The sequence below is a fragment of the Poecilia reticulata genome, linkage group LG15 (genome assembly GCF_000633615.1).
Source record: "Poecilia reticulata strain Guanapo linkage group LG15, Guppy_female_1.0+MT, whole genome shotgun sequence".
NCBI classification, from domain to species: domain Eukaryota; kingdom Metazoa; phylum Chordata; class Actinopteri; order Cyprinodontiformes; family Poeciliidae; genus Poecilia; species Poecilia reticulata.
This window is the reverse complement of record NC_024345.1, coordinates 25,897,791-25,910,776: the sequence shown is the minus strand read 5'-3', so window position 1 is coordinate 25,910,776 and position 12,986 is coordinate 25,897,791. Positions and strand designations below refer to the sequence as shown.

Below are 12,986 nucleotides of genomic sequence, written 5' to 3'. Positions count from 1 at the left end.
ACTTTGTGACTGTCTTAATGTGGCTCTGAAGGTTCAGGTCAGAGTCCATCACTACTCCCAGGTTTCGGGCCTGATCGCTGGTTTTTAGTTGTAATAACTGAAGCTGTGCATTGATTCTAGTTCGTTCMTCTTTAGGTCCAAAGATAATAACTTCAGTTTTGTTATTATCTTTGGACCTAAAGAGGAACGAACTAGAATCAATGCACAGCTTTTATGTCAAGTCAGACAGAAATTTCCGACATTAGCAGGGTTTTTTTTTTACTAACCTCCGGTATTTTTTACAGGACTTTGCAGGACATGGAGAATCCCCAGGTCACTTTATGCAACAAGGGAGACCAGCACTACCGCAGCTCACCCAGTAACCAATCCTCCTCCAGCGATCCGGGTCCATGCGGCAGCAGCAACTGGTCCCAGCAGCCCGGATATGATGGGTAAAAGAAACATAAATGAGTTACTTTTCCTTTTTGATATAAAATAGTCTCTCCATGATTATATCTTCTTTTTTTCTCGTTGTTGTGAATGCGGCTTCAATCAGTGCTCGCACTATTTCTAAGACCTGGCAATTTTACAAAATGATGGCAATTTTTCTGCATGAAATGACCAAATCATCAGTGCGCTTTTGTCGTAACACATTTTTTACAGGAAATAATCCACCAGAAATGTTATACTGTGCTTGCTACGGCTTAGCAACACAGAAGACCAGATGGTGTTTTATGAATATCATGCATGAGATTTTTTATTTCTTCATATTTCTTGGAACTTTTTGGAGCTTCTGTTTTGTATTTGTTTTTATTTCAAACATTAACACTGTCTCATATGCATTTCAGTTCAGTATTTTTAATGATTCTTACTTTAAAATCTTCTCTGTACACAGCCTTTGAAACCAAAATGTTCTCAAATTAATTATCTTATTCATTATAAATTTATAAGCAGAACGTTACTTGGCCTAATCTTATCAATTTAATAAGTTTGAATAGATGTCTGGATTATTGCATCTGAGACTGCAGACAGTGCCGGCATGATTTTGGTCAATCTTGACTCAAATTCAACACCTACATCTGTGAATGAATGATTCTAGACCTTCATTAGAGCTTCAGCCTCCCTCTTCTTTGCATTTAAAAGCCTCAAACTTTCTCTGAACTGCTGAGGACCGCTGAGGCTTCTCCAGACCAGACGACTGATCTCCAGTTAGCGTCTTTGTTAAAGATAACGAGACACCCTGACCCCTGTAACCCCGATTAGCCCTCGAAGCGATAATTAAGACCTGCATTGAAAAATGTGATTTTTCTTTCCCTTTTGTCAAGAGCAAGGAACAGCTTGGCATGTTGAGCGGAATGAAAACAGGCCTCTCGCCAGAGCTGTCTGGCAGCTTCTTTATTCTTTTATAAGCTCAAGTGATTTGACCTTAAAGAAACTTGAGCTAATTGCTTTAAATCCGCGGTAGGTCTTTTGAAGCCTTTCTTTGACTAGGAAACAAAGCTCACACAATAGATTGAAAATCATTTTGAGCCTTTTTTTGTGTGCCTTTTTTCAGGTGTCCCTCCCCTATACTGCATGAGCGGGCGGGCGACATCCAAGGAGGCGATGGAGAGATTCGCAGGGAGAGGGAGCCCACCCTGGAAAGAACCAGATCTGCAGGTGAATCTAATTGAGATTCAAGTTTATTCTACATAAAGATGCCATATAGTAAAAGCAAAGTAATGTAGAGATTTTATCATTTATGGGTTATTTTCTTTTAAATATTGTCTTCCATGGTTCTCCACAGAGGCCAAATGGCACATACCCTCCACGAAGATCCTGAATCCTCTGAAGCAAAGGGAAGGAGGGAAGGACTCGCCAAACAAGCTTTCCAGGGTGAATGTCTTCTCTGCAACCATTTAGGTTGACTCAAGATGACAGCATGACATTTAAGCATATTCTCTACATTGTTAGGTTCCTGGGACTCAATGGTAAAAAAAACATATCAATCTACATTCTTCATCAGTGTCAATAACTCCCTAAGCAAGGACCCTATGTACGTTTTTCACAATTAAGATTAGTTTAGTATCACTAAAGATTGTTTTTTTTATTATTATTATTATTGAGATGTTACGTTTTTAACGATTTAAGTAAAACAAACAAAAAAATGCAAGAAATTGGAACACAATTTATTTCTAATTCTACTATACAAATTTGTCCTACAGCATTTCGAAGTTTAACATGCAACCTGATGTTGCAAGTGGTTGTTTAAAAAGATTTAATGGGAAAGAAAAATAGGGATTCAGAGTTTCTGAACCACTTTGACTGTAAATTTTGCCTCAACCAGAAAACTTCCTCAGTAGGAAAAACAAACAACTCAGTTTTAAACAGCGTGAGGCGAGAGGGAACAGCTGGTTCGTCCATCTAGGTCGTCAATGTTTCATTTATTTTACCTTTTGGATCCTGCTGGAATCAAACTAATGCAAAATAGTTTGCGTTAGTATCTCTGAGAAAAAGTTTCTCAGAGAGAAAAAGCTACTCAGAGATGCAAGAATTTCACAAAGCAAGTAGACATTTAGTGCAAACAAATCTGTTGAATGAGAATACAAATGTAAGATCTTTAGAGTTTTAAACCTTTAACTTACCTAAAGTTGACTAATGGATTGATTTAAAACACGATATTTCAAAGAAGAGACATTCTTTAGAGCTTAACATTTACATTCCAATAAAGATTAGCAAATGTTGAAGATTCAGGAGGTTGCTATGACTAATCTAAAAGATCTGTTGAGTATTTTTCTTTTCCAATGTTTTGAAAGAGACCAGTTAAATGTAAGATGAAGGTCAGATCGGAGTGTTTTGTGCATTATAACGGCCTCAATGTTTTTAAAAGCTGTGCAGCAGTTTCAGACCTGCTTTGCTCCTCATGTGTGTTTGATTTAGAAATGGACTTTACAGCCATCAGGAGCTGAACTGGGCTGCTATTCTCTCGCTCTTTCCAGTTGTCACATATCCTTCATCAGCAAGCAAGCATGTGCCTCATCCCATCACCATTTCTGGCCAACTCACACTTTTCTAGGGCATATTTTAGTAAAATTGTTAATATTTTATTAGCCTTAGTCTCTCCTGTCTACTTTATCTATATTTTCTTTTTTTTTTTTTTTTTTTTTGCCGTTTTTTGACTCAACATCAGCTCATCTTCTTCCTTATCCAACTAATTGCTCCTTTCTGTCAGTTGATGCTTTCAGCTATGTTTTCATTAACCCAGGCTTTCTACATAAAAGAAAAAAATCAAACCTTCCTCTTGGCACAGACCTCTTTCTTTTTTCCCATCTGCTTTTGATTCGATGTGATTTAAGTTGCATCCACGATTTAACAATGTTGAGCGTAGCATAGTAAATAAAGAGTGTCAGGTCAATTTCATGTAATTCATAGTTTATTTTCTCAGTCTGAGATTTACTAGTATCAAATATTACTCAGACTTTACTTTGGTTATCTGTTAGACTTCCTTCAAATTAGATTAAAATCACACCATGAACTTAAAATAGAGACGCAGTGTGTTTGAAACAGGGCTGTAAAAACATTAAAGCTCTTATTTTTAAATGTTTCCTATAGATATACCTAGTTTTCCCTGCTGTCTGACAGGCTCATCTCTTGTAATAACATCAATCAGAGTGGAATCAGACCGAACCTCCATCGTCTGGCACAGCGAGTCCGTTAAAACAACTATAAGAACAATCTGCAATTACCCAGTTTCATTTCTCTTTTCCCTTCACCCCTCTCGCCCTTTCCCTCTCTCCACCAGACTGGTGATAAAAACTCAAGCCACTCTAGTAGCAACACTCTTTCAAGCAACGCCTCCAGCAACAGCGATGATAAGCACTTTGGCTCTGGAGACCTGATGGACCCGGAGATGCTGGGCCTCACCTACATCAAAGGCGCCTCCACAGACAGCGGCATAGACACGAATCCCTGCGTGCCCCCCGGAGCCCGGGTGTTGCTGCAGGGCAGAGTCGGGGAACAGGGACACCCCTGGGTCTCTGAGCACCATGAGGACGAAATGACAGAAGAGGATCATGGGAAACTATACTTGCAGCAAGGCTTCGCTTCAGCCATCATGGGTAGTCACATGACAGAGGGCAGCATTGGAGACCTCAGCGAGATTTCGTCTCATTCAAGGTACGATAGAGATGAAGGTTAACGCTTTAATTTCTTCCTAATGGCAGCCAAAATTTACAACAACAATGTTTTTGTTTTTCTGGATTTGCGTAAGCATTGGAACAAAAAACTGATGACTTTTAACACTTTAACGTTTGAAGTTCACAAAATGTCAACTAAACTATCAAAAAAAATAATTTGCCTTGGCCCAGCCTCGAAAAACATCAAATGGAGACGGGGAATTCCTCCACTATAGGACTGGAATAATCAGGGCAAATAAAAGGCTGAACGCTTTTGTATTTTCAGCATCATTTCGATTCAGTTCACTTTTATATTGCAGAACAGGTCCACTTCACGTCAAGAAACAGTAGTACTACAGTATATATCCAACTGCATCCAGTTCAGTTTGACCCAATAACAATGCATCACAGTAAAATCCACCCAACTTAATGCTGTTTATTTAGCAGCAATGACTGAAGGTGCTTTCCAAGAAGGAGTCACAGCTAATCACACAATAGAAAAACCAAGAATACTTTCTGTAGAAAAGAAAAGCAGAATATTCTGAGTTAATAGTAGCAATCACTGTACTTTCTTTGTAAAGAAATGCAAAAAAATGTGGATCTGTACTGTCCTAGTAAAGAAACCCACCCAGCTTTTGTGGTAGATTCATCACCAAGTTCAGAAACAAGGTAGAGAAGCACTGAGGCAAGAGTGTTTTTTGTTTTGGAATACTGAAAAATACTGAAACAGTTACAAGCTAAAATACTGAAAGTTACATAAATAGTCACAGAAGCACCATGTCTACCAGATCATGAGTCAGTGGTTGATCTTTGATACTTTTTCATCTTTATTGGTAATTACTTTGCTCTGTGTTTGCTCAATCCGAGCCGGGTCACTGAACTGATTTGCGTGTGCTGGAAATTCACACCCTTTATTATGCTACATAGCTCACAGCAAAATCCTCTGTGCTGGAATACATCGGTGCTCGCAGACAAACACCACGACCGCCAAACTATCGAGCCCGATACTGGATCTGTTCTGCCAGACACACGAACAATTACATGCACAACTAATGGTCTGTGTCTGTTTATTGACCTTCTCCTCACCTGGTGGTGCTTAGTGTCTGCTGAGCTACCACCCGGCTTATCCAGCTGTGCTGAAGCCAGCGGTGGTCGCTGCTCTCCGCCTGAAGCAACGCGGGGGGGTAAAGGGGTCTTGTGTGATCCCAGTTCCCATCGCCAGACTGCGGTTCTTGTGAAGGAAAATGGGGGAGGGGTGTTTTCATTCACGCTTTGCAAAAAATGAAAGAGGATCTATTGTTTTAACCATTAATCTAAACTCAGACTGTTTTCATACCTGGGTTGGTTTAATGTTGGAGTAAGGAAATAAGGAAAAACTTTGCCTTGACAGCTATTGTAAAATATTCAGTTTTATATAATTTATTCAGGAAAAAATGCTTTTCAAACCAACCTCGCCTTTTGTGAAAAAGTAGTTACGACCCTTGGCTGCGATAACTGGTTTTTAAGATAACTTGCAATGAATTTGGTTGAATTATTGTCCTGTCATATAATCCAGCTGCGCTTCAATTTAATGTCAGATGTTCTTCTTTAGGATTTTCTAGTAAAGAGCTGAATTTATGATTTTAACAATTATGGCAAGTTTTCCCAAGTCCAAAAGCAGAACCCAACCGTCTTTTTTTCTTTTACTGTCAGTAAGAATCTTTTTGTGATGAAATGTTCTCAGTTTTATATCGGATACAATAGTACACACCTTCAAAAAAAAAAAAAACATTTGTCTGTCTGTTTAGAGAATATTCTTCTAAAAAGTTTTTGGAACCATTGAAAGGAGTTTTACTCCAAATGGGAGATGAGCTTTTTTTGATCTGCTGGCAGTGGTTTTGGTCTTGGCGCTCTTCTATAGAAGTTATCTTTACCCATAGATGTTGTTCTTTATGTTTTTGTGACGTCCTTAATAAACTGTCGATGGGCTCCTGAAGTGAATTTGGTGACTCCTGGTAAAATTCTCCACTGTTCAATGTTTTCTCCATTTGTTAATAACGGCTCCCAACCTGGCTTTGCAGGAGTCCAAAACCTTTAGAAATGGCTTTTTAACACTTTTTCAAATAGAATTTAATTAATTTGTAATTGGTTTCCTTTAGTTTGGATCATGTTACTGTATTACTTTTGGAGATTTTTTTAACTGTGCAGAAATAATACGAGTTATCACATCGTTTCATGATTTAACAAGATGTGTGAATATTTCTACAGATAGGTTGGTTAGATAGCTCTTTCCCTTAAGTAAATAAAATTATACCTGGAAATCAGATTTTTTTTTCTACTTACCCAGGCTGTCTTTATCGAAAATTAAAATGTGTATGGAATGGAAATCAGAAAGGGCACAAAAATGGTTTTATAGCACTGCACGTTTTAGACTTAAGCTAAATTAAGAGAAAATAAATGAACGTTTGTGGTTGCTTGACCATGATTACATCCAGCCGAAAGGGGCAGGCGTTCCTCAGTGACCCTCAGAAATAAAAAGGCTGGAAAATCTCTGGTTTTCACACATTTGGTGAGCGTTCAGCATTCTCAGCAAACAGAAGCAAGCAAAACATCATTTCATTGTACATATTTTAAAGTTTTACAGCTTTGAGGTTGACATCTTTATGGAGTTCATTATTGTCTGACTTTTATTTGAGCAGTCGTAGTGAAAGTCCTTGGCAGCCAAGAGACATGAAATCCTAATTGTCGGCCATCATCATAAACGGAAAATTAATAAAGGGAAAACCCCAGCCTGAATGTGGGACTCTGATAATGACTGCATGCTTATTTTTAAATCGCTGTGATTTAAAGCATATTCACAAAGCACTTGAAGCCATTATGAGTTGGGGAATGTTTCGACCACCCTACTTACAATGATTAGATTTTGTCGCAACAGAACAAAGCTGGTGCTGGGGTAATATTTCTGTCAGCAAACAAGTCATTACTTTGACCAACCAATCTTAATTTCAAGGGTGAATTCACCCCAATAACATGATTAGAAACAGTTTTCCGCATACATGGAAGCGTGCGAGTTGCTTTGCTCGTTATGCTTGGAGACCCATAAATCAGCAGGGGTCAGAGCAGCAGATGTCTGAGGAACCTCTGCATAGCACCGAGAGCAAGAGGAGGAAATGCCTCTTTGTGGTTGAATGCACTGAACCATAAATGCGGCCTGTCATTTGATATTTGATGAAATATTGAAAGGACAAAGTTCAGCAGGAATACGAGCATGACAGACTGGAACTGAGTCGTCTCATGAAGTAGGTTAAAGGGGAGGTACTTTTATTTGGAGGGGATTATGTCATCCTAGCTGGCTGCAATGCTGACCATTCATGAACCATTGTGAGGTAAGGGCTGAACAATATGGCACAAAATCTTATTCCAATTTAGCCGTTTCGTATCAGTCTATCAATAATTATTCGTTAGTTTTTTTTGTTTTTAATATTTGAAATACTACCAAACCTGTGGCCTGATCTGTACTGTTTTACTCCACACCGTCGTCGTTTATTTATTCTTTAGCAGTTCTGAGGCACGGCGAAGAAAACTTAACTTGCTGCGGCGTCAGGTAACGAAAGAGTGAACGAGTTAGGCTACGTTCACACTGCAGGCTTTAACACCCATATTTTTTGTGAAATCTGATTTCTTCTTTTTTCTGACTTGTATTTGTCTCACCCATGAACTGCAAAGGACCTTATTGATACACGTCAATCACAATTTACATTGATAATATTAATAATACATCAAACCTATCTAGCACTTTTTAGGACATTAAAAGGCGCGCAAATAAATATATTTAATATATTGTTATTGATTTATTGTCCAGCTCTATCTGACAATAAATCATCCATTTGACAAATTTCCATACATCTGCCGGGTTGTGTTGCAAGCATCCATGCTTTTTTTTTTTATTGCTAATGCTTCTTTTTTGTTATTATTATCACCATTTTTTATGTTTTGTATTTGTTTATTTCATTTCATTCATTGTTTTGGTCATGTTTGAGTTACGTTATGCTTTATTTTTGCTGTTTGATCAGTGGCTCACACCACTCTGGCAGTCCCCTGGCCCGCGGTGCCAGGTACTGTATGTCCGCTGACTCCTCCAAGGTGTACACCATCCCCCAGACGAGCAGCACAGGGCCCGAGCCGGGGCCCAGCTCCGAGGCCTGTGGACAGACACGCACACAGTCCAGCTGCAAGCTCCCAGAGAGCATGAAGACAGCTGATGATGATGGTGATGGTGATGCCCACTGCACTGAGGGACCTCCCAACATTTCAGAGTGTGGGTGAGTGTGAGAGACAGAAAAGGTCTCAAGAGTCCACGGATGAGGTCATCAAAAAATGAGGACAACGTCACAAAAGCACCTTATTTATGTGGTTTGAGTGAATTTTTCTCAATTTACCATTTTTTTAATCATGCAGAGCGACATAATTTCCTTGTTTCTTACAGTCTTTGTCATGTTAAAAGCCTAAAAGCTTTAGTCACAGTTTGATTACAGAAACCAGTCGAACTATCAATTATTTTAGTAATCGATTATTCAGACGATTAATCGGATAGAAAAATTGTCACATTTTGCACATTTTTCTTTTAATCACTTCTGCCTTTTTATATAACATTAACAATGCATTAAATGTTTTATCTCCTAAAATATAATAACATAGTTCTTTAGTGTACCCTTGATCATTGTAGATTAGTTGAGTAATTTTTTTTGCAATAACCAATAAATAATTGGATATTGAAAGATGCTTTATAGGAGATTATTATTTGATTTTTTTTTACAGAATTTGAACAGGTGAAGTTAAAATGAGGCTTCTTGATGAGTTCTGGGTTTTACAGATAAATAATTTTTTTACATCTTAAATACAAATGATTGAAAATATTTCTTGTACAGTTCTGGCGTAATTACTGCTCTGAGAATGTTGTTCTTTCAGCAGTTAGTCTTCTTAGAGTCTGTATACTCCGGTTAATAATTAGTCGATTACTAAATCAGTTGACAATTATTTCACTGATCAATTAATACGATAAATCATTTTAGCCCTATTCCATGAATTAAAAGTAATTCCGATTTAAATCTGCAACTGGTAGGTTTTGAGCTGGTTGGAAAGCTGTTACAAATAAAAGCAAACAGCTCATTGTATATATTTTTGTGTAAAAACTTATTAATGCCAGAATATTCTGAAACCATGGAATTTTCATATTGGCCCTTGCCTATTTCTTTTTCAAATGTATGCATTGGCTGAAAATGATAACTTTTTTTAGCACGATCCTTAAGACAGAGCTAAAGTGCCATGAAGATATTTTAATACAAGGTGTGAGCTTTGGTATTTAAGGCTCAGTGCCTGTGATTATTTCTGCCTGATAGCACCAGGTGTGAAGCCTGCTGTTGGACCAGTTTCCTTTCAGACCCTCTGCATTGTCTTTCCCACTCAGAGCTTATATACTGGCCTTGATTGAAGCCGACAGCCACAAAATAAATAAGCTCAATGAAGCTGCTGACATAATACACTTGACACATGTCACATGTCGTTATTGATCACTCATCTGATCTCAGGTCCCTGTGGATTGCGTTGCTGGGTCTCTGACAGATCAGCGTCTCTGCTGCGAGCCAAGCTACGATCTGTCACACCCTCCACAGAGCGGCGACCAGAGAAACGTATGCAGTCGTTTAGAAAAGTTCAGAAAGTCCCCTTTCTCTTTAAATGTTGTATGAGGATTGATGGCTGACAGCATCTCCCTGATAATTAAATGGCCCGCTGCAGGGAGGGTTAGATGTATGTAAGTACTCGTTTGAGGGTGTTAGAGACAGCTCTGGGCATGTTTTGGAAGAGCGAAAGTGAGATTTGCCCTCGAAGAAACCCCCAGCTTCGGCTTCCTAGTAATCCAATTGAGGCTGTGAAATTTGCTGTGTGATTGATCGCGTGCACTGAAGCCGTCTTCTGCCGACTTATGAAAAAGCTCCGTAATTCATTTACCCTCCCCACTGCTTGTTTATATATTCCTGCCGTTTTATTTCTTCTTACATAACAGTGTCTCATGATAAATGGCCTAATATTACTCACAGATATTGCTCTAACGTAATGAAGTTCCTCTTCCCCTCTTTGTAAAGTTTTCCCATTTGACCTAACACTGTATGAAATGCAGGATCTGTTTTAATGCTTCTAATCCCAGGCTGCTTCTGATTCTTGTTTCAGAGGAGCGGAGAGCTTGTTAGCCTTCCTTCTCAAAATGCTGTCTGAGCGCTCCAGGTACACGGTTATAGTCGAACCCGGTGGCCCTGATCTGACCCAGCCTGCTCCCCTGCACTCCGTCACAACCCTCTCCACCCCCCTTTGTCCTAGACCATCACGCCACTTGAATGTCATGACCGGTCTCAAGTGCCGGTCCTGTCAACATGTGACACATTCAAGGGGCAGCCAACTGTGTATCTGTAGCTGTGACATTTCTTCCACACAACCCCACTCTTACTGTAACTGCAGTTTAGCTAGAACTTCAGACTATAGAATAAGATTTCAGTAAAATGTAGGCAAAATGTCTGAGTGCTTTAGCATCAGGCTAATAGCAATGCTTTCCAGTTTTATTTTCTTCACATTACAACCTAGAGCTGGACTGTATGGCTGAAAAACGTTCAATATAAGCGATTCATATCAGTCAGTATCGATAATTATTGATTAGGGTTTTTTTTGTTTCAAATACCTGAAATACTACCAAACAGATAGTGTGACATTTCCTTTTTTATCCAGTTTTCACTCAACGCATTACTGTTTATTTTTAAGCAGTTATGAGACAAGAGCATCCAACGCGTTGTACGAAAATCAATGGCTAGAGCAGACACATCTGACGCGCCATCGACGCGCCTCTACAGATTTCGATTGTAAACCAGATGGGCAAAACGCTAGGTGTAGCGCAAAATGTCAAGCGTCTGCATTAAAAGTGTACACGCATCGAATTGGAAGCGCCGGACGCATTTTTGATGCGCGTAATGCTTTTGGTGTGAACGCGCCATTACTCCAGAGGTTGTTGCTAGGTAACAAAAGAATGAGTGAGTTGCTAGGTAACCAAAAAGCAAGTGAGTGAGTTAATGCCACCAACCTAGCTTAGGTGGCTGTGAAAGGTTGAGCAACTAAAACCTTTCCTCTGCCTACACCCCCAGAATGCAGAGCTGTTCAGAGAAAGTATTGAATATTCTGTCAGACGTATTACTTTGTTGATATTGACTTATTGTCCAACCTTACTCTAGACATGTAAAGCTGATAAAAACACGCCCAAAAGTGATGTGTGAAATTGGATGATAAGTTGGTTCTACAAATGATAACAAGGCTGAATACATACAAAACACATTTATTTAAAAAAAATAAAAATCTTTAAAGTTTTGCCTTTTTGTATTCATTTAACAATTAACTGTCACATAAAGTCCATGTGACATGGAAGTATTCATTACACCGAGCTACATAAAGCAATGCAATTCTCAGAAATGGTGTCTCTTCGTCGCCGGCCTGTCCCGTCGTCTAGCCGTCTGAACCGATATCCCCGCGGCCATGTAACACCCTGCCAACAGCACTCAGAGTGTCGCGGACAGGCTGCTCATTTAAAGCAGAGCTCACACCGCCACACCACTTCACCAGCCAGTTTGGTCACATCCGCCGTGCCCTGTGCCCTCCTCTCTTAACACCCAACACCCCTGCAGTCAGAATCATTTAGACATCCTCAAACAAAACCTGCTGACAACCAGTTCCAGGACAACATGTCACCTTTTCAGAATCCGTCTTCAATCCCTGCATAGCGGCTTTTATGTCTTCCCTCGTCGTCGTCGCCGTTGTTGTTGTTGTGTTGAGCACTCCTTTGGTCTGTGATGGTCTCTGTTCGAAATGCTTGTTTTTGTTCCTGCCCCTCACAGTGCTTGGCTGCACTCGTCGCAGTCTCTCTATTCATGGATTTGGCACACCGGTGTTGGACAAGGTGTTAGTGGAAATAACCCCCCCCCCCCACACACCCTGGCGTCTCTCCCTCCCTGCTGCCCCATATGTAACTGACTAGCATGGAGACTCCTGATGTTGGCATGCCAAGATGAATCCTTCACTTGGACCCCGTTTTTCTTTGTTCAGCCGCTATTCTAAAAGTAGCTGGGGCCTCCTTCGCAGGATGTGGTTCTGGTAACCCTGGTTATGAAATCTGGTCTTCTTTGTTCTTGATATGATTTGCAGGCAACTATACGCGCAGGAGGCAGCGTGCCGGCTCCAGTCTGCAGAGCACGATGGAAAATCCCTGCATAGGCTGTCGAAAGAGGAATTTCGAAAGATGTTGCTGCCAGACAGCCCTCCAGGAGAAGACAGAAGCCGGAAGGTGAGGTTATTGAGCTGAATGAAAGAATGATTGGTTGATGCATAAAAAGTGCAACTAAATAAACTGTAATATCAATGCACTGCAAAAACACAAAATCTTACCAAGTATTTGTGATCTAGTTTCCAGTGCAAATATCTTAGTTTGGTCTTATTTCAAGTGTACTACCTTTTCAGGAGCTTGTTTTAAGTAAATAATTCCTTAATATTGATTAAAAAAATAGGTCAAGTTCACTTATAACGAGACATTTTTTCCATGTTATAAGTGAAATAATCTCCCAGTTGAACTGTTCAGTATTTTCCTTTGAATCTCTGCATTTACAATTCTTTCAAGGTAGATTGTCTCTGTTACTCTTGCTAATTTTTTTCTTGCAGTTTTCCTTCCACTTAACTTTCCATCAAAATACTTGGGTACAACTTGCTGTGAACGACCAGTTTCTTCTGTACTTTTAGCCATCACCATTATTGTGTAAGCCACAACATCAAGTTTTTTTGCTCATA

General features: G+C 39.6%; 1 protein-coding gene across 7 annotated transcripts in view; it reads left to right on the top strand.

The window, feature by feature from the left end:
* Positions 1–12,986, top strand: part of LOC103477253 (signal-induced proliferation-associated 1-like protein 2) — a 112,433-nt gene that overhangs the window by 83,959 nt on the left and 15,488 nt on the right. For 4 of the 7 annotated variants that reach the window (XM_008430233.2, XM_008430231.2, XM_008430230.2 and 1 more), the window contains 7 exons: positions 285–431; positions 1,535–1,638; positions 1,766–1,854; positions 3,761–4,134; positions 8,186–8,434; positions 10,341–10,394; positions 12,351–12,489. In XM_008430233.2, the coding sequence (XP_008428455.1) occupies positions 285–431; positions 1,535–1,638; positions 1,766–1,854; positions 3,761–4,134; positions 8,186–8,434; positions 10,341–10,394; positions 12,351–12,489 (1,156 nt within the window). The remainder of the gene's footprint in view (positions 1–284; positions 432–1,534; positions 1,639–1,765; positions 1,855–3,760; positions 4,135–8,185; positions 8,435–10,340; positions 10,395–12,350; positions 12,490–12,986) is intronic. The other 3 variants (XM_008430234.2, XM_017308861.1, XM_008430236.2) reach the window with 3 other exon arrangements.